General features: G+C 42.4%; 1 protein-coding gene across 1 annotated transcript in view; it reads right to left on the bottom strand.

Moving 5' to 3' along the window:
- Positions 1 to 24,950, bottom strand: part of LOC133405989 (dystrophin-like) — a 216,857-nt gene that overhangs the window by 89,915 nt on the left and 101,992 nt on the right. The window contains 12 exon segments of the mRNA XM_061683126.1: positions 37 to 159; positions 265 to 435; positions 791 to 913; positions 1,030 to 1,209; positions 1,761 to 1,931; positions 5,591 to 5,746; positions 5,823 to 5,996; positions 6,400 to 6,510; positions 6,960 to 7,121; positions 17,024 to 17,173; positions 21,127 to 21,261; positions 24,468 to 24,650. Coding sequence (XP_061539110.1) covers positions 37 to 159; positions 265 to 435; positions 791 to 913; positions 1,030 to 1,209; positions 1,761 to 1,931; positions 5,591 to 5,746; positions 5,823 to 5,996; positions 6,400 to 6,510; positions 6,960 to 7,121; positions 17,024 to 17,173; positions 21,127 to 21,261; positions 24,468 to 24,650 — 1,839 coding nt within the window.

The following is a 24,950-nucleotide window of genomic DNA, read 5'->3' as shown; positions in this document are numbered from 1 at the left end:
AAAAGATGACCCAGCTCTTTCTCCCATTTCTGTGACCTTGTCTTCCTGGAAGTCCTCTTCCTTGAGGTTTTCCCCTTGTTTCGCTTCCTCCTCCAGAAGATCCAACCAGATCTGAGCTTCGCGGTGGTACTGCTCCAGTTCGTTGGCCGATGCTGCTGTCTGAATTTTGTTTTTGTCAGGAAAGATTATGTCAGCATACCACGCGGTGAAAAAATAACAAAACAAGCATTTTGAGAATTATTGCTAGTTGTTGTTGTGTCCCACCAGTCCAGAGGTGATGCGTTGTGCAACAGTGTTGAATCTCTGTGTCAGAAGCTCTACTTTAGGCCGCACCTGGGCCTGGCAGTTCTCCCCTCTAGTTGTCATGAGCTCCTGCGCCAAAGTTCTCACTTCCTCCATCTTTTTCTTTGTCAGCTCCAGCTCGGCACGCAGAACCTGGAACACAGAACACACAATACAGACATCATATTGGATTGGATATCACTCATTCATTTTCTCCCACTTATATGGTTCAATGTCACGGGTCATTACACCCTGGACTAATCACCAGCCAATCAAAAGGGCACATATTCACCACGTCACACGTATTTCTGGGTGACAAAAACTCTGATTGTACCACTATCAAACAAACTCTTTCATCTGACCAGGGCAGAGTGATTGAAAAAAAAAACGGTAAATGGCTTGAATGATGATTTTAGCCTTCTTCTCTGTCAAACTACAGCTTTATTATCATAATTCACCTTCAAGTATTTAGTAATTGCCGATAAACGATGGACAAAAATACACCCACCTTTTGCGCAGCATCATTGGGTCCCTGGTTGTCCATCTCATCCATCTTTTTATTTGCTCCGTCTATCCATCCATTCACTTCCTCAATCTCTCCATCCAACTTCTTCATCTGCAGCTGGTAGGCCTGAAGACAAGGAGTCAGACTTCTCTACAAACTGTTATTTCAAGCACAACTTAACACTTGTGTGTTATTTTAGCTCTGACAAGAGAATGTCTTTAAATCAAAAAGCGCGGTCCCACCAGCAGCAGGTTTAGCCACTCCTCCGCTCGGGATGTGACTGCAATCCAGTTGCAGCGCAGCAGGCTGACTTTGTCATCTACCAGGCTCCCATGGACCCGAAGAACCGCCTTGAGGGCCTCGGCCAGGTCCACCACGGCCTGCAGCTGTGGCTCCCGCTTCTCCGTCTCACCGTGGATGGACTGCATGGGGTAAGGTGTAAAGAAGGGCGTCAAATATACATGCATCAGTAATTGTTGTTACTCCAAGTTAAAGTAACATTTGCACTTTGAGTTAGTTATCAACTCTGTCATTTCCCTCAATCAGTGAAATGTGTGTAATGATTGAATGATGTCAGGCCAAGTGGACCCAACATCAGATTTTGTTACACTTATTACAGCCTTACACTATTAGACATTCTAAATAATAATGTCTAATAATGTCTTGGGGCGTATGTAGGCATTATTTCTGGGGGCTACGTCAATTAGTCAAGGATTTTCACCAAATAGTGGGATTCACTGTATGCATATATTGACACTGCTGTGCTGGCGCTACTTGAATGTCAAACTATTACTTTTGTCATGCTGGAACCAAGAAGTTGGACTTCAAAAGATGAGACCACTGAGAGAAAAGGAGGTGATGGATTGAACAGCAGTATTCCTTTTAATATCATTTTACATGCCAAGGAAATATGTGATTGATACAGTGTCAAAGCGCACTTATATTCTTTTTGTAACAAGTGTGTACACTGTACCTGTGCCCACGCCACCTCAGCCTCCAGGTCACTGGGCATACCGTCTACAGCAGAGCGCCTGGTCAGCTCGGCATCAGTGGCCGCGAGCCACTCTGTCAGCCCATTGAGCTCCTTGCGAAGCTTCCTGGACAGCTTTAGACTCTTCTCCAACTCCAATTTACTCTCAGTTATCTGTACCAAAATAAACATGACTTGAAAGAATGCTTGAAAGACAACAATCTCTACCAATGCCACTGTGTGACCGAAAAGATGTACATTCCTCATTGCTTTTAATCACATTTAAAAGCAGTCATTTATTAACAGATTTCAACTTAATAGAATAACAAAATATGCGGCTTGAAAGGCGAGTTACTACTTTTCTCAGAATCCCCCCTACCAAAATATATATATATATATATATATATATATATATATATATATTGTCATGAGCATTTTTATATATTGTATCTGAGTCGAAGAAGAAGAAGAGGTGGAAAGCAGGTTCTTTGGCAGAAAAAGAAGAGAAAAGCACAGAGCCTAGAACTGAATGTGGGGACTTTGAATGTTGGGACTATGACAGGAAAATCTCAGGAGTTGGTTGACATGATGATTAGGAGAAAGGTTGATATATTGTGTGTCCAGGAGACCAGGTGGAAAGGAAGTAAGGGTAGAAGTTTAGGGGCAGGGGTTAAATGATTTTACCATGGTGCAGATGGGAAGAGAAATTGAGTCGGGTTAATTTAAAAGAAGAGTTGGCTAAGAATGTCTTGGGGGTGAAAAGAGTATCAGATCGAGTGATGAGGCTGACACTTGAAATTGGGCGTGTTATGTATAATGTGATTAGTGGCTATGCCCCACAGGTAGGATGTGACCTAGTGGTGAAATAAATTCTGGAAGGAGCTAGATGAAGTAGTTCTGAGCATCCCAGACAGAGAGAGAGTCGTGATTGGTGCAGATTGTAATGGACATAGGGTGACCTACAAGAGCGGAGGTAGAAGCACGCAGGTGGATTACATCTTGTGCAGACGATGTAATCTAAAGGAGGTTACCGACTGTAGTGGTAGGGGAGAGTGGCTAGACAGCATAGGATGGTGGTGTGTAAGATGACTCTGGTGGTGGGGAGGAAGATTTGGAAGACAAAGGCAGAGCAGAGAACCATGTGGTGGAAGCTGAGACAGGACGAGTGTTGTGCAGCTTTTCGGGAAGAGGTGAGACAGGCTCTGGGTGGATAGGAGGAGCTTCCAGAAGACTGGACCACTGCAGCCAAGGTGATCAGAGAGGTAGGCAGGAGAGTACTTGGTGTATCTTCTGGCAGGAAAGGAGAGAAGGAGACTTGGTGGTGGAACCTCACAGTACAGGAAATCATACAAGGAAAAAGGTTAGCTAAGAAGAAGTGGGACACTGAGAAGACCAGGGAGAGGCGAAAGGAATACATTGAGATGCGACAAAGGGCAAAGGCCAAACAAGAGGCATATGATGACATGTATGCCAGGTTGGACACTAAAGAAGGAGAAAAGGATGTATACAGGTTGGCCAGACAGAGGGATAGAGATGGGAAGGATGTGCAGCAGGTTAGGGTGATTAAAGATAGAGATGGAAATATGTTGACTGGTGCCAGCAGTGTGCTAGCTAGATGAAAAGAATACTTCTGGGAGTTGATGAATGAGGAAAATGAGAGAGAAGGGAAAGTAGAAGAGGCAAGTGAGGTGGACCAGGAAGTGGCAATGATTAGCAAGGGGGAGGTTAGAAAGCCATTAAAGAGGATGAAAAATGGAAAGGCAGTTGGTCCTGATGACATTCCTGTGGAGGTATGGAAGCATCTAGGAGAGGTGGCTGTGAAGTTTTTGACCAGCTTGTTCTATTAGAATTCTAGCGGGTGAGAAGATGCCTGAGGAATGGAGGAAAAGTGTGCTGGTGCCATTTTTAAGAACAAGGGTAATGTGCAGAGCTGTGGGAATCATAGAGGAATAAAGTTGATGGGCCACACAATAAAGTTATGGGAAAGAGTAGTGGATGCTAGACTCAGGACAGAAGTGAGTATTTGCGAGCAACAGTATGCTTTCATGCCTAGAAAGAGTACCACAGATGCATTATTTGCCTTGAGGATGTTGATGGAAACGTACAGAGAAGGTCACAAGGAGCTACATTGTGTCTTTGTAGATCTAGAGAAAGCCTACAGACTACCCAGAGAGGAACTGTGGTAGTGCATGCGGAAGTCTGGAGTGGCAGAGAAGTATTTTAGAATAATACAGGACAGCGGTGAGGTGTGCTGTAGGTGTGACAGATGAATTTAAGGTGGAGGTGGGACTGCATCAGGGATCAGCCCTGAGCCCCTTCCTGTTTACAGTGCTGATGGATAGGCTGACAGATGACGTTAGACTGGAATCCCCGTGGACCATGATGTTTGCAGATGACATTGTGATCTGCAGTGAAAGCAGGGAGCAGCTGGAGGAACAGTTAGAAAGATGGAGGCATGCAGTGGAAAGAAGAGGAATGAAGATTAGCCGAAGTAAAACAGAATATATGTGCATGAAGGAGAGGGGTGGTGGGGGAAGAGTGAGGCTACAGGGAGAAGAGATAGCAAGGGTGGAGGACTTTAGATACTTGGGGTCAACCGTTCAGAGCAATGGTGAATGTGGTCAGGAAGTGAAAAAACGGGTCCAAGCAGGTTGGAACGAGTGGAGGAAGGTGTCAGGTGTGTTATGTGACAGAAGAGTCTCTGCTAGGATGAAAGGTAAAATTTATAAAACAGTGGTGAGGCCAGCCATGATTTACGGATTAGAGACAGTGGCACTGAAGAGACATTAGAAATGAGCTCATCAGAGGGACAGCCAAGATTCAATGATTTGGAGACAAAGTTAGAGAGAGCAGACTTCGATGGTTTGGACACGTCCAGAGGAGAAATAGTGAGTATATTGGTAGAAGGATGATGAGGATGGGGCTGCCAGGTAAGAGAGCTCGAGGAAGACCAAAGAGAAGGTTGATGGATGTCGTGAGGGAAGACATGAGGGCAGTTGGTGTTCGAGAGGAGGATGCAGGACATGGGCTGACATGGAAAAGGATGGTGCGCTGTGGCGACCCCTAAAGGGACAAGCCGAAAGGAAAAGAAGAAGTAATGATAAGGTTTTACAATTCAGAGTTTGGCTGAAATTCTTGAGAAAAGTATGCTTCTAATGTCACTAAAGGGCTCTATTTTTGTGGACTGCACAACTGCGGAGGCGTGCAAAAACTGGCATATATTGATTTTCGTGCAACCGCAAAGCACTTTTTGAGGGGAGGCTGAAAGGGGTTAATGGCATTTAATCAATTTTAGTGGGGAAACCTGAACACAATGGACAAAAGTATTTTGAGTTACGAGCGTGGTCATGGGATGAATCAACTCATATCGCATGGCACCACAGTGTTACCTTGACTAATTAGTTTAATTCATTCTGTAACCTAGCTTGTAACTGAAATTACTCCTGCCCATCTTTCCCCACTAAAATTAATGAAATGCCATTAACCCCTTTCAGCCTCCCCTCCCCTGTTTTATATCAAATATTTTTTTCCCATTGAAATGAACTGAAAATCTAATGTTTGCTAGCAGCACAAAAAACAAAACAAAATAAAAAAAAAAGAACCAAGCAACAGCTCATAGATTTTCAAGTTAGCAGGGCATTCATAAATCAAGGTACCCATTAGATGACTCTGATGTCATACCTATGCTGCTCACCGCCCCTAGAAGGCGCATAGGACTAATTTCAGTTGGACGGCATTGTCTCTCAGCATTCACATGAAGCGTGTGAGGCAACTGCAATGTCGAGTCGTGTTTACCGGTCCCGTCCTCTTGTGGCGCGTGCGTGTGCTCACACCTGTGCTCCAAGCTGGTTGTACAGCAGTTTGAGTGCAGTCACACGATCGTCCAGCTCTTTGGGATGCTCGGTCTGTTGCCTCTGCACGATCTGCCTGCCTGTTTTGATCACAGTCTCCACCTCGCCTTTCACCTCGCTCAGCACCTTGTACAACTTCTACAAGACACCCGACAGAGTGGAGGTCATCGGCTTTCATCGGTCAATTGATCAAACAGTACACATGGACACTCACCATGCACTGCTCCAGCTGAGACTGCACCACATCCTGCTCGACACTGCGAATGTCCAGCACCCCCACCTGACCTTTGACACCAGCTAGCACACGTTCACACTCAGTCAGGCGAGCTTCGAAGTTGGCCGGCTTCTGGAAGAGCCGGAACTTGGTCCACACGTCCGTCAGCATTTTCTAGTTTGGGCAGAAGTAGGACTTCGGATGTGTCCATATACTGTATACATGTGCGCTTGTTTTCATGGACAGCTCAATAAATTAGTGTCAAGAGCTTAATTTAGTTACATTCAAAAAGTTAAACTCATGTTGTAAAGATTCACCACACACACTCGTATATGTATAATTTAGATGATTACAGCTTACAGCCAACGAAAACCCAAAACTCACCATCTCTAGAAACTGGAATATTACGTAACAAACAATCAAGAAACAAAGAAAACAGGAAATTAGGCTGGAAATTTCCCTCTGAAAAATATTTTCCCAAGTGTTTAATTAACCTATGTAATGTATGAGTACTGGATGGATGGATGAAGAGTATAAATACTTTGTGTGTGTGCGTGTTAGGTTTTAAAAGGGGCACCTGTGTCAGGTCTATCTGTCCAGTCATCCTCTGGGATGGGTCCTTTTCCTGATTCTTCTTCCTCATCTCCTCCAAGTTTGCATCATGGCCACTCAAGTCCGACTGGATTTTCTGCATAGTACATTATCCAAAGTGACAGCATTTCAAAATGTCCCTTCTTTATTTTTAACTATTGATGTTGCTCCTTGTTTTGACCAGGAGGGGTCAGTACACAATAGCATATTGTAAATTGTTTAATTTATACTCTGCATAAAGCTTGTTTATAGGTGTGGCATCAAAAGAAAATGTAATATTTGGTTTACCCTTAATTTTTTTTGTTTTACTTTGGTTAAGGTGGTTATGTTTTTATTTGATTTTGCAAATCTTTCTTCAATGTTTTACACTGCCTTTTTCAATGCTCAGTGAATAACATGAGAAAAGTCATATATATGCAGGAGATGGTGTACAATTTGACGCCATGTCAAATTAGGATGCTTTGGACCGGCTCCATTGGCGGTAGAGTCTGCACTCTACCGCCAATGGAGTTAAACATGCTCGCCTGGTTGGTCCATAAACGCTACCTGAGCTTCCTGTGGTATCTGTTGAGCATCAATGTTGTCAGCCAAGTACGCCCTGAGGTGGCGCTCAGTGTTGGCCAGCGACTCCTGGATGATCCTGAGTGTCTTGTCATTCTCCTGGTCCCACTGAATGCTCTTGGCCAGCTCCTTCTGCCTGAGGGACGCCTGGATAACAACACAGTTGAATTGTCTCAAGAAATATTTATAAAATATCATCCTATATGATTCTCTGAGGGAAATTTCCAGATGAACCTAGAATGCATTATAACCTTAACAGGTGAACTGTATTTGACCTTCTCTCAACTTTTGAATGTCCAACTGTTGAATGTTTAAAAGTACAACTTGCTTTTTTCTAAAAAAGGAGATGAACAGCTGAATTCACAAGAGGTGGTTGATCCATGAACATTTTGTAGGACGTCCACTCCTGTGACTCTTCCAGTTTTTTTGTATTTTTTGGTTGTTGTCACAACCTGCTGATGACACTCTAAGCTCAGTGGCCACTTCCCTCAGAGAGCAGACAGTTTAAAGTCTTGCAAAGGCAAGGTACTGTTGATCAATTGTTAGGTGTTGACTTGGCCTCACTCTTATGATGTCAAAATGTGAACAGCATGATGACTAAGGCTGTTAAAATACCATTTCTGATTGAACCAGGGAATTGATGGGTCCAAACACGTGTTTTGAATTTTGCCATCCAACTCTGTGTTAGAGAACCGCAAGTTTTTTCAAAACTGAAAGATTGAACAGTTGGACAAGTGCACTCAAAAGTTAGAGAAGGTCAAATTAAGTTCACCTGTAAAGGTACCTGTGGTGCCTTTTAGGTTAATTCTGAAATTTCACCAGGAAGCTGAGTACACCAATTCTTTTTTTTTTTTTTTTGGTGAGTAGTTTATCAGAGGCCAACAACATCTACATGGGCAAAAGTGGTCAAAGGTTGCACCTACACGGCTCCTCCCAAAGCGTAATTCATTGCACATGCTATCATCTATGACAGCAAACTAGAACTAGTAGACATTCCAACAGCTTCTTCCCTCTTGCGATCAACTTCTTAAACACCTAACCTACAATTCCATTACAACACGCTGGCAATTTTTTGACTTGAGTTCGTTGTCACATTTCTGTGGGGCCAATTATGTATTACTCGTGCACTCACTGTAGTTGTCTCGCCATGCTGCACTATTTGCATATACTGGCCACTCTTGGCAGAGTAGCATCTGCTCCATTTGCACACTGATTGAGGAGTATCTGTAACATTTGCACAACCAACATTGTCCCAGATGATCGCACTACTCGTCACTTTAAACCGCATACACTCCTTGAAGTCTCAGCGCCCTTTGCACAATGGTCATTGCACCGGACTATTGCAATGTTAGTCATTCGAACTGCTCTAAGTGCTAGAGGACTCTGCATCTTTTGGCACAATTGTCAAAAAAAATATAAAATAAATGTACCGGCATTACCAGATAACTAGCAAGCCTTTACTGCTCAGTGACTGTTTTTTTTTTTTGGCAATGTCTTTATGTCTCCAAAGTGTTCTGTAAATTGACTGTCTGTTGTCGTACTAGAGCGGCTCCAACTACCGGAGACAAATTCCTTGTGTGTTTTGGACATACTTGGCAAATAAAGATGATTCTGATTCTGAGCACTCTGCTAAACACAACAAGATTTTCAGGCTGCTCCAACAATATCAACGAGTAAAAAGTGATCCATGACAACAACCAATTGACTCTATTCTATTCTTTTAATTACAAGCCAGTGTAGCCTTCAAAATGTGTTATTGTGTGAATGCTGAGTCCAATGTTCACACAACCTCTGAAGGCACAAAAGCTGTTCCTGGCACAAAAGCACACACACATGACTGAAGCAAACACCCACCACCGCCACCATGCTCCCACGCCCGGTGTGCACCCTCCTGCCGCATGGACTCCGAGGTGTATCTCTCATGGCATCTCAAAGTGAAGCCCACCGGATGAACATTACCAATGACAAGAATCACCTTCGCTTCTCTTGCGATTGCTTACGGGATTACCAGAGTCCGATCACTTACATCATAAACCCATTTGAAGTCATGTGTGACCTGGACAGGCAAACTGTATGCATGCTAATCCCACGGAGGATCCTGACTAAGTATAGCCCTCAGCCTCCACATCCCCCCTGACATACACACACATTTATGTGACTTGTGGGCTTTCAGTTTCTAATAAATGAAATGAGAACTTCAGCGATATGAATTATTGAGACAAACACTTGTAACAGGTTTCCCCTGTGGAAATGCGTTACGCCACATTGGCTCCCAAATACACACTCTCAGTGAAACAGCCCATTTGTTGCGTATTGTGCTGCACGACTGCACTTTGTGATTTGGCAAACATGCCTTTAATGTGAACAATGTGGACATATAGAAGAACATTTTAGAGCATACAAGGGCTGGATTACCTCTGCATGGGTTTTACATTTGGGACCTTGTTATAATGGGATTATATACTTATCCTACTGCGTCAGCCTTTATTCTGGACCTCGGCAGGAGATGCTATTTGACACTTCCGCTGCTCGTATCTTTCTCTGAATCAAAAGGTGGAAAAAATAAGAATGGTATAATGCGCTGTTGTGATTGAATTGGCTTTTCATTCTACTTTATTAGGTATACAGGTGGCTTTAACGATGTGTTTATTGTTGTACAGCGACCTCATGCATTTTTGCACTTCAGCGTTTGTGATTTCAGCTATTTGCGGATATTTGTTGACCTGTCCTTAGTTATCTGCTCGAAAAACCTACCTATTTGCTTTTTTTGTGCAATAACTGTATTACCTTGGTGCCATCTTGGAGCCAAGGAACTAGAGTATGTTGAAGTGAGTTGAGGAGTTTCATTTAGACTAAAGTAGATGTCATTTCTCGCAGATTTTCGCTATTTGCGGAAGGCTCTATTTCTATTTTGCAATGTACATGCATCTGCCCTATTGAGAGCTGTTTCTAATTGTTCTGAGCTAAATCATTTCTTCTTCCTCTCTGACAACGTCAATGAACACAGAGCATGATTATGTTTGGAAAGGCAACATTTATTCTTTTTGTATTGATGTTGTCAACATCTTCATTTACAGAATTGTTATTAAACAATAATATGTAACCTTAACTGCGGCAGACTGGTTAGCACATCTGCCTCACATTTCTGAGGACCCGGGTTTAAATCCAGCCTCAGCTGAGATAGGCGCCAGCATGCGCACGACCCCAGTTAGGGTGAGCGGCAAGGACTATGGATGGATGCAACCTTAACCTATGTAACAATAAACAAGTTTAACCTTACTATAATAAACTTTTAAAACATTTTTTTGCAGGTACATTGATATGATTTGTTATAAGAAAAATAGTATTTCTGTCTTTGCCCAGTTGACCCAGGATTGCCAGGGTATCTAATGTTGACAGATGATCTAATGTATCTAATGTTGACAGATGATCTCCTGAAGTGTGGTAGTGGGGAAACACTTGTTTAGGAGTACATATTCATTTAGAGTTCAATTCATTTAAAGAATTTTCTTCAGAAACTAATCACAAATAAACACTGACCATTTCAATTTCCCAAGTAAACTTAAATTCACACTAAATAGAGCGAAAAACACAATTATTACATTAGTTTTATTCACGTATAACCTTTTTGTCTTTCCAAGACTCTACCCTACGAACATTTATATATTTCACTTCAAATTAAATGAGACGGCTGCATTCGTTAATGAGAGACGAAGGAGACTGAGCTGCCCACTTCATCTCATATGACTATGTTGGCACACACACCCTCCGAGACAATAAACCCAGTCAATATCTGAAATACAAGAATGTGACACAAGAACATACACACAGATACAAACTCTAACAAACACACAGTTGACAAACAAAAGAAAGCTTATCAGGCTGCAAGGAGAACATTAATCTGGTGCTTTTGTGAGGGGGGATCAACCCGGTGGGGTTTGAGTGTGCTTGTGCGTGTGTGTGTGAGTGTCTGTGTGTGCATGTGTATTTAAAAGTGTGACTAATCTGGCACCCGAGGAGCCAGAGGAAGCAATGCTGCCAGTGGGGGTGGCCGAAGGGAAGGCACAAGAAGAGGAAGAGGAGGAAGGAGGGCGGTAACAAAGAGAGCGACGAGGAAGTGATGGGAAGGCGGTAAGAGAGATGAGATGAGAGGAACACATTTCCATTTGACCTATGGTCCAAAACATACTTTACTTTGATAAAAGTTTAAAAATAAATATTATTATTATGATTTGTGTTTAACCTCAATTTGCACAAGGTGTATCACTGTATGTGTGATATCAAAGAGCACAGGTTTCAAACTCAAGGTCTGCGGGCCACATCCATCCCTCCACGTCATTTTATGTGGCCTGTGAAAGATTGCCAAAGTCTAGTCATAAAAATAAGCATGATCAAATGCAGGGCAGGGGTAATTATGTAATGAGATGAGATCATTGGGGTTCCCACACAGAATATATTAGGTAAGGGACAAGTCTAACTGCCACAAACATGGTGTAGCTCAGCTTCTGGTTAGCAGACGGCACGGCTAGTGCTGTACAAACTCCCAGGCTCTTCAGATGGAGCCAAAGGCTATACAAATGGTATTATTGGTGTTTTTCGTTTCATTCCCTTACGGCAGACATGTCAGGCCGCCGACACAGGACCAATCTGAAGTCAGCATGACATCGGCCCGCACGGCATCAGCCAAACGTGTACGTAATTCCAAGAGCAGCGTCTTCTTATTTGTATGAACTATAGAGCACTCAGTGTTGGGGATACGACAGTCGGCCAATCAGGTGTAAACGGTGACATTTTTCTGCGCGCCGTCAACCCCACACCGGGCATCGATCCAGTACCGTCTTTATGGATTGGAGTGTGAGGTTCCTTAACGTAGCCGCAATCCCTAGCAAGCTCCCGTTACACAGGTACCAGTTTCCATGGAGCAACGTTGCTACTTATGCATCTGCTCATGCATTTTAAGTATGAATAAATGTTACTGCTAATTTTGAAAGCTCTGTTTGTTGTCGATTGAATGAAGACGCATTGCCGAAGAACTCATTGTTGTGTCAGCGCAAATCTGAAAAAAAATTAAAGTGACTGGCGAACGACAATGATGAAACGAACGCAGCACCGACGGCCCTCTCATTTGATCGGAGGCAATGACGTGTACAGGAATACTTTTCAGATTCCTACGGCGTGAGTTTTCATTAATGATATCTACATTACATTAGTGTTTATTTGACATTTCGTCGATGATGGAACTGTTCCTCATGGTTGTTGAAGCACAAATCTGACTGCAAAAAGTCTTTTCGGCATCGAAGATCACACTTTTATAGGATTCGGACACAATAGACCACTATGTGGGACGAGTGTCACTATTATTATCCTTGTTTTCCAAATCTGATGATGCACTTGCGGTCAGTGTGACCCAGAAAATGAGATGGCTCAAGCGCATGTCGCCTTTGTTTGTTGTTTAAAGCAAGCTAGCTTAGTTAGCTCGGCGGCAACCGTCGTAGTTACAAACACAAAAAAATCACTAGATCACAGGTGTCAAACTCAAGGCCAGGGGGCCAGATCCGGCCCGCCACATAATTTTATGTGGCCCGCAAAAGCAAATCATGTGTGTCAACTCCCATGATTCTTGCTAAAATCTATTCCAAATGTTTGTATAATATTCATATGTAATAAATAGTAATGAACTATTATAAGCATGTTTTGCCTCCCAACCCTTTTACAATTACTTGAACAATAGTTGAACAAACCATTATCCTTGACTTCTGATTTCAAAACTAGTTATCCATCAATTTGTTGTCTATGTGTAATAATATGATGAGGCGATTAAACACTGATATGGTTTTACAATCATAATGGCCCTCTGAGGAAAACCGTATCTACAATGTGGCTCGTGACAAAAATGAGTTTGACACCCCTGCACTAGATGATCGCAATTTTGCAAAAGTGTTGGCGATCATATGCTTAAATTCCTTTGTATATTGACTAATTTTGGTGTTGTAGGCAAAGTTGGTGAAAATATCAATGACTGTCTCAAGTAGCAGCCGCTGCCAACATCCTCATTAACTTGCTGGAGCAGTTCGCTAATCTTCTTGGGGTGCACATATAATCAACAGTACAACTAATTGATTAGTACAGCACACAGTACATCAATAGCGTAGTCACACAGGATTCATTGATATAGCACTTACAAAATACATGCGTCGAACAAGTAAAACAACATTATCACAAAAGACACCAATTAATAATTTGAATAGCCGGCCCAATCCCCACGTGCTGCCAGACCTCATCTGATCTCGGAAGCTAAGCAGGGTCGGTCCTGGTTAGTACTTGGATGGGAGAAAGCCAAGGAATATCAGGTGCTGGGGTTGGACAGTAACCAAATCACCTGCTCCTGTTAAAAAAAACTACAGATTACAGAAACAGCAGCTGTGGCCTAATGTGCCTCATGGCATTGAGAGCTCTAACTAATAATTTGATGTGTAATTAAATACTGTTAAAACAGAACATTTATTTTAATCCTCAAGCAACACCTCTCAGCTGAAAAGAGTATCAAGTGGATATGTTAAAACCAAATAGCAGCTCTGTCAAAGTCGCAGCCCGTGGGCCACATCCGGCCTGCCACATCATTTTATGTGGCCAAGAAAATTAATTTGCGTCAACTTCCCTGATTCTTGTTCAAATCTGCACCAAAATTTCACATTGTAATAAATAATAACGTTGAAATATTGTAAGCATTTTCGTTTTGTTACCAAACCCCTTTTTACAGTAACTTGAACAATAGTTGAACAAAGTATTATCCTTGACTTCTAATTTTAAAACTATTTATCTGTAATTTTCTTTGTGCATATATAATACTATGATCAGGGGATGAAACATTTATATGGTTTCAGAGTGAAACCGTACCAACAATGTGGCCCGTGACATGTGGCCCGTGACAATGTGGCCCGTTTGACACCCCTGCCTTACGATATTGAATGTGAACCAAACGATGACCCCGCGGTTATACAGTGGTGCTTTGAGATACAAGTGACCTGACTTCCGAGTGACTTTGACTTGCGAGAAACATTTGAGATACGAGCGCTGAATGAAGACAGTAGACTCAACTTCACTTCACAATAAGCAGCAGTTTGGTTTAATAGTGAACAAAGAGGCTTCAAGCCGCCTAATCGCACTCCCAGTTGAAGTTTACTGTCAAACTAAACACAAACCTAAGATAATTACACATTTTCTATTTAAAACAGTCACATAACTTTGTGTTAAATTTCACTCCCTTAATGCTAACACATAATAGCAAACACCATAGACAGGCTAACCAATAGCATTAGTGTTGGAGTGTTATAACCCTTGAAGCAATGGGTATTTGAACACAAACGGAGGAGCAACACATGTAGACAGATCATATAACAACACTCACATGCATATATTTGTTAGTCTCTGTGGAGTTACAAATACACAGATCATTTTACACTTGAGACTATGTGAGTCCCGGGATGCACATGTTATGGAAACAATGAGTTCCAAACTGGGAACAATGAGTCGCTGCAACTTACCATCACAGAATACAGAAAAAGTAATCCTCCTCTATATTACGGTTCTTGCTTCGCAGTACCATGACTATTGCAGATTTCTATTACAGCTGTTACTCTATTTTGTACAATATTTTTTACAATATTTTGGTGTTATCTATTGCGCTTGCGCTCTCTCAATATATTATGTGTTTACGCCTGTCACGATAAAATCTTTTAGGACGATATATTTTCCAAAACGATAGTATTTCTGATATTTTTTTTATGACACTGATAAAATGATATTAGAACATAATAATGCAAGTACATCCTTTTTTTAAGAATAATTCACTTCTAATTCTAAGAATAATGAACATTGACATTGTAATGTAGAACAATAGATAAAATATCCATCCACCTATTTTCTACACCGCTTATCCTCACTAGAGTCGCGGGTAGACTGGAGCCTATCCCAGCTAACTGCGGGCAGGGTACACCCTGAACTGGTCCCCAGCCAATCGCCAGGCACATATAAACAGGCAACAAGTCGCACTCACATTTACACCTACGGGTAATTTAGAGTCTTCAATCAACATGCCATGCATGTTTTTGGGATGTGGGAGGAAACCCGAGTACCCGGAGAAAACCCATGCAGGCACGGGACGATCATGCAACCGCCGCAGAGGTGAGGACGAATTTGAACCCCGGTGCTCAGAACTGTGAGGCTGAGATGCTGACCAGTTGGCTACCATGTCACCTCGATTAAAAAAAAATAAAAAAAATTAAAAATTTAAAAAAAAACATATATATATATATATATATATATAAATATATATATATATAAATATAAATAAAACACACTCAGGTTCTGTTCACAAAAATTGCACTTAAACAAATATTAAACATTTGTCACAGAGGTATAATTAATGCCTTAACTAGCAATATACTGCCAATCAAGTTTCCAGTTGGTGAAGAAAAAATGCTAAGTAGAAACATTAACAACAACAGGTAGATCAAAGCAACCAGTTTTGATTCAAGATTTGTATGACTTTTCAAAGGTCTGCAACCTTTCTTTAAACACTGCTTTGTCAACATTAGGGTTGGGCATTGAGAATTGAGAAACGAGAACCGGGACAAATGTTTCGGTTCTCCCGGAACCGTTCAAGTGTAAAGATTTTGGTGCCCAGTCTTGACGCCTAGTCCTCCGGCTGAAGAAGAAGTGGCGGAAACCAACGAAGAAGCGGCAAAAAACAACAAAGAAGAATGCGCACGAAGACGTGCTTGTGCCCAACGGAGGCGGCGGTGAACAAAAGTGTGTCTTAACTTTGAAATTAACTAACTCAGTGAAGTCAACTCTCAGTCAACTGGGTGAGTGAAACAATAAAATACGTCTATGCCAACATTGAGACAGCTAACGAGGTAAACGGTTGGTGGCACAAAAAGCTTAACATTGGGCTAAAACGTCACCGTAACAACTTTACATCACAATGAATTGGGACAAAATTCACATATACGTTCTCTCACAGTATCACAAACACTAACCTTGTGCCTCATCGGTGGGTAGGGAAAGGAATCAGCGTTTTATAGCATTTGGTTCTAGCCATAAAATTATTATTATTTTTTTTTAAATAAAAATCACCGTTGTCGTGTGAAGTTACTTTTCGTGCCAAAATGCTGAGTTGCGGTGCGTACCATTCAAAATAAAAGGCTACAAGCTTAAAACAGGAAGTCAAATTAAACCTCTGATGTGACAGTTCTAACAGTTCTAAATAACGATTTTAACAATACTATATTTAACTTTTAGCTGAAACATTAATTAATGAATATTAAGTCAATTGGGTTAGTTCCACACACATTGCCTTTTAGTTCATAGGTTTGCTATTGATACTGGTTATAAAGAACCTCGAGTCAAATGTTCGTTTTAGTCTATGCTGCGGGCTGCTAAGAAAATGGATGTTCTTAATTTGGACACCCTTTATTTAAACCATGCAAACTTTTTTGACCCAGCCGCCTAAAAGAATCGGAATCAAGAAACGTTTGGAACCGGAATCGGAATGAGGAACCGGAATCGGAACCAGAATCGCTCAAATTCAAACGATCCCCAACCCTGGTCAACATGTTCAGTGGCTACATCTCTTACAATAGTGAGTAACGCTATACTGTGTATAATGTGAGCATACATGCGCCATATGCACGGTTACGTTTGTATTTGTATTGTTTGGGACAGGGTTCCATAATTGCAAGCTGACGGGAAACTGGAAATGTCCCACCATGTTTTTTGATAGATGTTGGAACTCGCCCACATAAGGCGCGCCGCATTATGAGGCGCCCCGTCCATTTTGGAGAAAATTTAAGACTTTTAAGTGCGCCTTATGGTCGTGAAAATACGGTACTCGTATCTAAAGACACCACTGTATAAGCATTATGTGGTTCCATCATTGTAACAACCCCCTTGAGGGCATCGGTAACTACGATACGGCCTGTGGAGTTTGACACGCCTGAGGATAAATGTAATAAATATGATTGCATTGCATGACCATCATGTCTCACCCTCGTCATGAGCTCGTCCCATCGTGCGTTGAAGGCATCCAATTTTTGCTGAATTAGCTCATCCAATACACCACCGTCCATCAAAGTCTGGGCCAGCTCTCGAATCTGGTTTCTGTTGTCCTCAGGGTGTCGCAGGAAAGCCTCAAGTCCCTGTGAATGTGAATATGCAGCACGCACACACAAATACACACCATTAGGGCCCATTACATATTTGTTTACCCAGACATTAAGTCAGGAGGACAAAGCATCTTTCCATTTCATTTGGGCATGAACATTTACAAAGCCATTTAATTAACATTCATGCAGTATTTGGCTTTAGACTACTTTGAACGTCATGTCTGTCCTTTACCAGATTTTTCATTAGGTACGCCTGCATTCCAATTAAAGTGATGTATCAATTATTCCATAGCGTGTGTTGCGATGTGATCACAGTAGTACCCTTGCTCTGTTTACTGACCTTTACTGTGGGAGACGTATTGTTTAACAATACGTTTATTATTAGTATTAATTAGTAGTGGTGTAAATCTGCACTGCATCATACTGAAAGCTGTTATTTTCTTTATATTATTCAGCTATATTACAGAGGCAAAACTAGAAAGAGCTTGCAGAATGATGCATTTCAATTGTAAACCATGTAAATAAACACTTCATGAAATTTACAATAACATGATACTTTAAATAGAAAAACCTCTACTGTAACAGTATTTTAATGATAATAATAATACATTTTATTTCAAGTGCCTTTCAGAGAACCCAAGGACAGTGAACAATAAATTAGTGGTTAAAATTAGACAGACAAAAAAAGAATAAATTACATGTTGTATGCTGGTGTGAAGATATATACATACATTAACTATACAATCTACTGTACATAAATTCAGGGCGATAAAATTGTAACTTCAGGATGGGCAGTAGGTCTTTAAAAAGAGGAAAAGAGTCAATGTTCCGGATGGTATGTGGTCAGGAGTTCCAGAGTAAGGCAGTAAGGTGAATAGAGGAGGAGGATCGGAGGGAGCGAACAGGAGTGGCAATATGGAGAAGGTCGGACAGCTATGGGGGACAGCGATTGTGACTTGCTATGTGTGCTGACGAATTTTGCATTGAATTCTAAATGTAACTGGGAGTCAATGGAGATGATCTCAGATGGGGGTGATATAGTGGTACTGGGGTGTTTTGGTAATCAGATGGGCTGCAGAGTTTTGAACAGTTGGAGTTTTTGGAGTGATTTTTGAGGAAGACTGAAAAGGAGACAGTTACAGTAGTCGATGGGGAAGTGACAAGGCTTTGGCTGTGTGTGTGTATGTGTGTGTGTGTGTGTGGGGGGGGGGGGGGGGGGGGCAGAGCTGGTTGATGTAGCGGAGGTGAAAGTATGATGACCGGGTAATGGTATTCATGTTATTATGTTATGTTCAGTTTGTTTATGTGCATTGCTATTGAGTTTTGGGAAATTGTAAGTGAACCAGGATTTACTTTCCAAGAGCCACGAGATAAGTGAGGAGGGAGGAAGTGATGAATTTGGTGGTCCAGAAATGTAGAGCTGGGTGTCATCCGTTTAGCAGTGGAAAAAAAATATTAAATTTGGGGAAAATATTGGCAAGGGGAGGCAATAAATGAATAGAAGAGGCCATGGATAACACTTGATGTAACTAGGGAGGGATCAGATTTGAAGGATTTGGGTTGAATAAACTGAAAGCGGTTAGACAGACAGTAGTAAAACCAGTGAAGAGGTGTATGTAAGATGGCATCGGCAGAGAGTCTATTGAGGCAGATGGGGTGTGAGAAGGTATCGAATGCTGGAATGGAAAGATTACCAGAATCAGCAGCAATGAGGAGGTTGTTAGTTATTTTTAGAAGAGCAGACGCTGTGTTGTGGCAGGGACGGCAGCCGGAATGGAAAGGCTTGTATCGACTGTTAAGGGTTAGGTGGGAATGAATTAAGAGGCAACAATTTTTTCCATAATCTTGGAGATGAAAGGCAAATTCAAGATCGGGCAAAGGTTATTGAAATTGGTGGGATCTGAACCAGTTTTTTCTTTCTTCTTTATTTTTTTTAGGATAGGAATTGTAGCTGCAATTTTAAGCAAGGAAGGGATGGTACCAAAGGTCAGGGAAGAATGAATAATGGCAGTTATGACAGGAAGCAGAGAGGAAAGGCATGACTTGATGGGGGTTGTGGGAAGCGGCTCAAGCTGCCATGTAGATGGTTTGGATTTACGGATGATGTCAGAAATTGTAGGAGGATCAAGCAGTTGAAAAGCAGAAAAAAGGCTTACGGCATGGAAAAGCTTCTGGTGAGGGAGGAGGTGCTGAAATGGAACGTACTGTAATTGCTGATGAATATTGCAAATTTTGTCATTAAAGAATTACATTAGGGAGTTGCAGGTGTCAAGAAAGTAGAAATGAGTAGGTAGGGAGTTAAGAGGGTCGTATGTTTTGTTCAGCAGGGAGAATAGTGTTTTGGTATTTCCTCTGCTTGATTAAGTCTCAATGCTATTGCCCATGTGAGCATTGAAGCCCCACAGAAGAACAAGGGAATCCCCAGTGGGAGTGCTTTACAGCACCCCCTCCAAGGACTCCAAGAAGGGTCGGTGCTCTGAGCTGTTGTATGGTGCATAGGCACAAACAACTGTCAGGACCCGTCCCCTGACCCAAAGGCAGAGGGAGGCTTGTCTTGTCTCTCGGGGCGAACCCCAATTAAAGGGCTCCAACCCATGGGGCAATGAGTATGCCCACACCTGCTCAGCGCCTCTCACGACAGTGAGACTTGGAGGGCATGATTAGGAAGAACGCCCCACGCTCCCAACCCCCCCACCCACCAGTCAGAACCCAAGCGGTATTCTGTTATTGGACTTCAGTGCTCGTCACAGATTATCCATAACACACATCATGTTCAAACGCAGAGGTGGCAGAACCCCACAACGTTTTACCCTATGTGCCCCTTTTTTACCCAATGTGGCCGAAAGTGCCCTTGGAGCAGCCAAACGTGCCAGAGAAAAATTTCCACCAGCACCCCCCGCCTCTGTCGATGACAGATAAATTCCCATCAGCACTGCCCCCAACACCACCCCAAAACCCTTCAACGATTGGTTTCGGAAGGGCGAAAAGTGCCCTAAGAGCGGTACAAAGTGCTGTACTGTATACCACCCCTGCATAGGCACACTTGGTATTAGGACACAGCCCACAGTTTGATGATCGACTTTGTGGTCATGTCATCGGACTTGCGGCCGCATGTCTTGGACACTCGGGTGAATAGAGGGGCAAAGTTCTCAACCGATCAACGCCTGGTGGTGTGTTGGCTCCAATGGTGGGGGAAGATGCCGGTCCAACCTAGCAAATGCAAACATATTGTGAGGGTCTCCTGGGAACGTCTGGCAGAGTCCCCTGTCAGAAGACGTTTCAACTCCCACCTCTGGCAGAACTTTGACCACGCTCGAGGGAGGTGGGGGACATGGAGTTAGAGTAGGCATGCCCTGCGCCTCCATTGTTGAGGCGGCTGACTGGAGTTATGGCCGTAAGGTGGTCGGTGCCTATCGTGGTTGATGGACACCAGCGATGAGGAATGCCCTCAAGCTGAAGAAGGATTCCTATCGGGCCTGTTTGAAGTATAAGACTCCAGAGGCAGCCAGGGATTGGAACGCCAAGGTTCCCACCTTCCGTCACCACTCAGCTCACTACGTACCTGACACCCTTGGCCCGTCCCATAGGTGGTGTGCTCATGGGAAGTAATGTGATACACTTCACTTTAATAAGTCATGTACGGCCTTGGCATTAAATAACCAGACAACAGGAGTGTGATTGCTGTGAATGGAACTGTATAAATATTTGCCTGTGAGCCAAAGCTGTATCTCACTTTGGCAAAAACCGGATGAGATCCAACTGCAGCTGCTTTTTAGTTTTTGTTGCTTTACTTCTATAATAAAGACAATAAAAGGCCAACTCCTTTGTTGGTTTTTCTGCTATAAAAGACAATGAAATGCAAACTCTTTTTCTACACTATCATTTCTCCGTTGCAGTATCACAGTATGTACCTCTTACCCTTGCTTTGGTGTGACTTCAAGACAAGGAGTGCATGGCATAAAAGTTAAAGTTTTGTGAACACTTACATCTAGCGCCTCTTGTATCTCCTCTGCTCCTCCTTGGAGGTTCTCAGCTACATCAAGTTTCTGCTCCAGCTGGTCCAGGAAGGCATTCTCCTGTTCCAGGTAGGACAGCAACTCGCACCAACATGCCCAAACCTCCTGCACCACACATGGACCATAATTACTCAGACACTGTAAATCCGTTGATGGAAGAAAAAACATCCACGAAAAATCAGATGGAAGATAATGAGGATGCAATCAAAGCATTTTCTCTCTCATTTCTGCCCCACTGATAAGTACAACAATTTTGTCAAAAGGTTTTGGTTTCTTGGTCTTTTTTCTACTTGCTGCCATGATACCTTTTAGAGCCATTGATCAACAAGCGCATTGATAAAAAATTTCTTTCATGAGGTGATTTACATTGACCATTCATGGTTAAATGAGGGCATGAAAAGGGCAGGGATATGAGGCAGAACATGCAACGAATGTGACTTAGAAAAGGAAATTGCATGCAGGTGTGTAAGTGCAGAGTTTCCTTATAATATATATAAATATCTTTGTGCCCAGACTATTTTCAGCTCACTAATGTATTCATACATTACGTAGGAACCCTACACAGACTTAATAAAGTAAGTAAGGTCTTCGAAACCACTGGTCTAAACTATAGGTGTCAAATTCATGGCCAGGGGGCCAGATCCAGCCCGGCACATAATTTTATATGGCCCGCCAAAGCAAATGATGTGCATCGACTTCATGTCTCTTGATAAAATACCAAAACAGCTAAATGTCTTCACTTTTGATAACAGTGAGCTATTGCAACCATTTCTGTGTTACCAATTCCCCATTTAAAATAAATTGAATAATAGTTCAGACATTTTTTACTTACTTCTGATTTCAAAACTAATTGTCCATAGATGTGTTGTGTATATGTAATAATAGGCGATCACACATTTATACTGTATGTGTTCACAGTACGTGGAACAGTGGACCAGCTCTACACCCACGGCAGGGTCCTCGAGGGTGCGTGGGAGTTCGTCCAACCAGTCTGCATATGTTTTATGAACTTGGAGAAGGCATTCGCTGTGTCCTTTGGGGAGTACTGCGGGGGTGCTTCAGGAGTATGGGGTACCAAACCCCCTGATATGTACGACCAGTGTCAGAATTTGCTCCCCATTGCCGGCAGTAAGCTGGATTCGTTTCTGGCGAGGGTTGGACTCCGCCAAGGCTGCCCTTTGTCACTGATTCTGTTCATAACTTTAATGGACAGAAATTCTCGGCGCAGATGAGGCGTAGAAGGGGTCTGTTTTGTTGGCCTCACTATTGCATCTATGCTTTTTTTGCAGATGATGTGGTTCTGTTGGCTTCATCAAGCCGTGATCTCCAACTCTTACTGAAACGGTTGGGCTGAAAATCAGCACCTCCAAATCTGAGTCACGGTCCTCAGTCAAAAAAGGGTGAAGTTCCCTTTCCAGGTTGGGGATTGGATCCTCCTGTCCTAAATTGAGGACTTCAAGTATCTTGGGGTCTTGTTCACGGGTGAGAGAAAAGTGGAACGCGAGATCGACAGGCAGATCAGAGCAGTGTCTGCAGTGATATAGACTGTATCGATCCGTTGTGGTGAAGAAGGAGCTGAGCTGAAAGGCCATCTTTCAATTTACCAGTCGATCTATATTCCTACCCTCAGCTGTGCGTTGTGATGGAAAGAACAAGGGCTATTCCCCTCAAAATACTGACATTTTATTTCCCCATTGTTGCCACCCATTTAGTCCACACCAGTAGCCAGCAGCAGCTTTCACCCCACAATCTAAAAAACATGAGGAAAAACTAACACCTGAATGGTGTTTTTTGTTTTAAATGAGGAATTTAAAAATAACAGGACTTGTGCTTAATGTGCAAACAAAAACACACAACACAGTATGACAGGAACAATGGTGAAATGACATTGATAACTAAGCTCTGGCTGACTATATTAACAGAACAATTTATCTATTCTTATACTACAAAACAAAATAAATTCCATATTATCACAGTGGGCGGCACAGTGACGGACTGGTTAGCACATCTGCCTCACATTTCTGAGGACCTGGGCTCAAATCCGGCCTTGCCTGTGTGGAGTTTGCATGTTCTCCCCGTGCCTGGGTGGGTTTTCTCCGGGTACTTCGGTTTCCTCCCACATTTCAAAAACATGCATGGTAGGTTAATTGAAGACTCTAAATTGCCCATAGTTTTGAATGTGGGCGCAAATGGTTGTTTGTTTATATGTGCCCTGCGATTAGCTGGGGACCAGTTCAAGGTGTACCCCGCTTCTCGCTCACAGTCAGATGGGATAGGCTCCAGCACGCCCGTGACCCGAGTGAGGATAAGCGGTACAGAATATGGATGGTTGGATTATCAAAGTGTGATCATACAGTGTTTTAACCAAAGCATTGTGATACAAATAATAATTTTCCTGGTAATCAATTTTTACAATGATGGACTGTATTATAAAAGAACATATTCATTCCCATTTATGCAGTGTCCTTGAACGCACCTTGTGACTCACGCTGTGATGTGGCTGTTGTGACCACATACATCACGATGATGATGCGAAAACAAAATATCGTGCAGCCCAAGTCTGAATGCTTGTTTGTCTATATGTGGCCTGCGATTGGCTAGCGACCAGTCCAGGGTGTACCGTGCCTCTCGCCCAAAGTCAGCTAGGATAGGTTCCAGCTCACTTGCAACCCTAGTGTAGATAAGCGGTATAGAAAATGGATGGATGAATGCATCCTCATAATGGGGTATCTTGACAGTATACTATATTGTGCCTTGACTTGCCAAAAAGCTATGATGCCAAAAATTTTGTCAGGGTGATACATTTGAAAGCGTGATTCTTCACGGGTGGTAACAGTCGTGGTATCTGGGTTCCCTCTAGCGGCACACAAAAAGAATCACTAGCTAAGTATAGTTCAGTTGTATTTAACGTTTAACACATTTGCATTTCATCTTAAAGAACTGTTTGTTGTTCAACATTTATCCAAGAACAATTTTTTGTAACTTTTATGTGCAATACATTTAAATTGAATTACCTAAAAACTGTTTTTTTCCCCGCATTTTTCTATATTAAAGCACACTATTAGTGTTCAAACTACGCATAATGTTACTGTGGTTTAAAATAGTACTAAATATATTTTTTAGGAATAAAACCTCTCGTTTTTGATTAACACTTGGGCCCACTACATTACTACTGTATTTTAATGTCTGTCATGATGGTGGTAGTTGGAGGGGTAAGTATTTTTGTAGGTGGTATTAGGTGTCATCACTGACATCGATAAACAGTCACATCTCTCTCCACTTTGCTTTGACCAGTTGAAAAAAAATATTACCTCCAGAGTTTTGCATTTTCCGTCCAGGCGGCTGCAAAGGCGCTGGTAGTTGACCTTCAGCACATCAAGCTCTGAACGCAATGCATCATGAGCAGTGGGCGGTGCCTTGGCGATGAAACTATTCACGCTGTCAGTCAGGAGTTTGACTTTGAGCTCCTTGGAGTGGACCTCTTCCTGGGCCCTCTGATGGAGAGGCAACATATTTGGTTAAAGGATAGATGCACACGGTGGAGGAAAAGAGCAAGCGGTGTGATGGGGTAAGCTTAAGAAGGAAGGGCTGAACCATCAGACAAATCACAATTGACAAAGCCTTGCGTGGCACAGTGAATGAAGCAGTATAGCCCACACATCCCGAAAAGAGGAAAATAATAAGTGGGAGCAAAAGCAGAAGGAATGAGAAGTCACAAGATTAAAAAACAAGGGGACAATCCATTTTTCATTTTCAACTCTTTCGAGCAAACCTCTAACGAGAAGAGGGCTGAA

The sequence above is a fragment of the Phycodurus eques genome, chromosome 1 (genome assembly GCF_024500275.1).
Source record: "Phycodurus eques isolate BA_2022a chromosome 1, UOR_Pequ_1.1, whole genome shotgun sequence".
Classification (NCBI taxonomy): Eukaryota; Metazoa; Chordata; class Actinopteri; order Syngnathiformes; family Syngnathidae; genus Phycodurus; species Phycodurus eques.
This window is presented reverse-complemented; position numbering and strand designations above follow the sequence as displayed.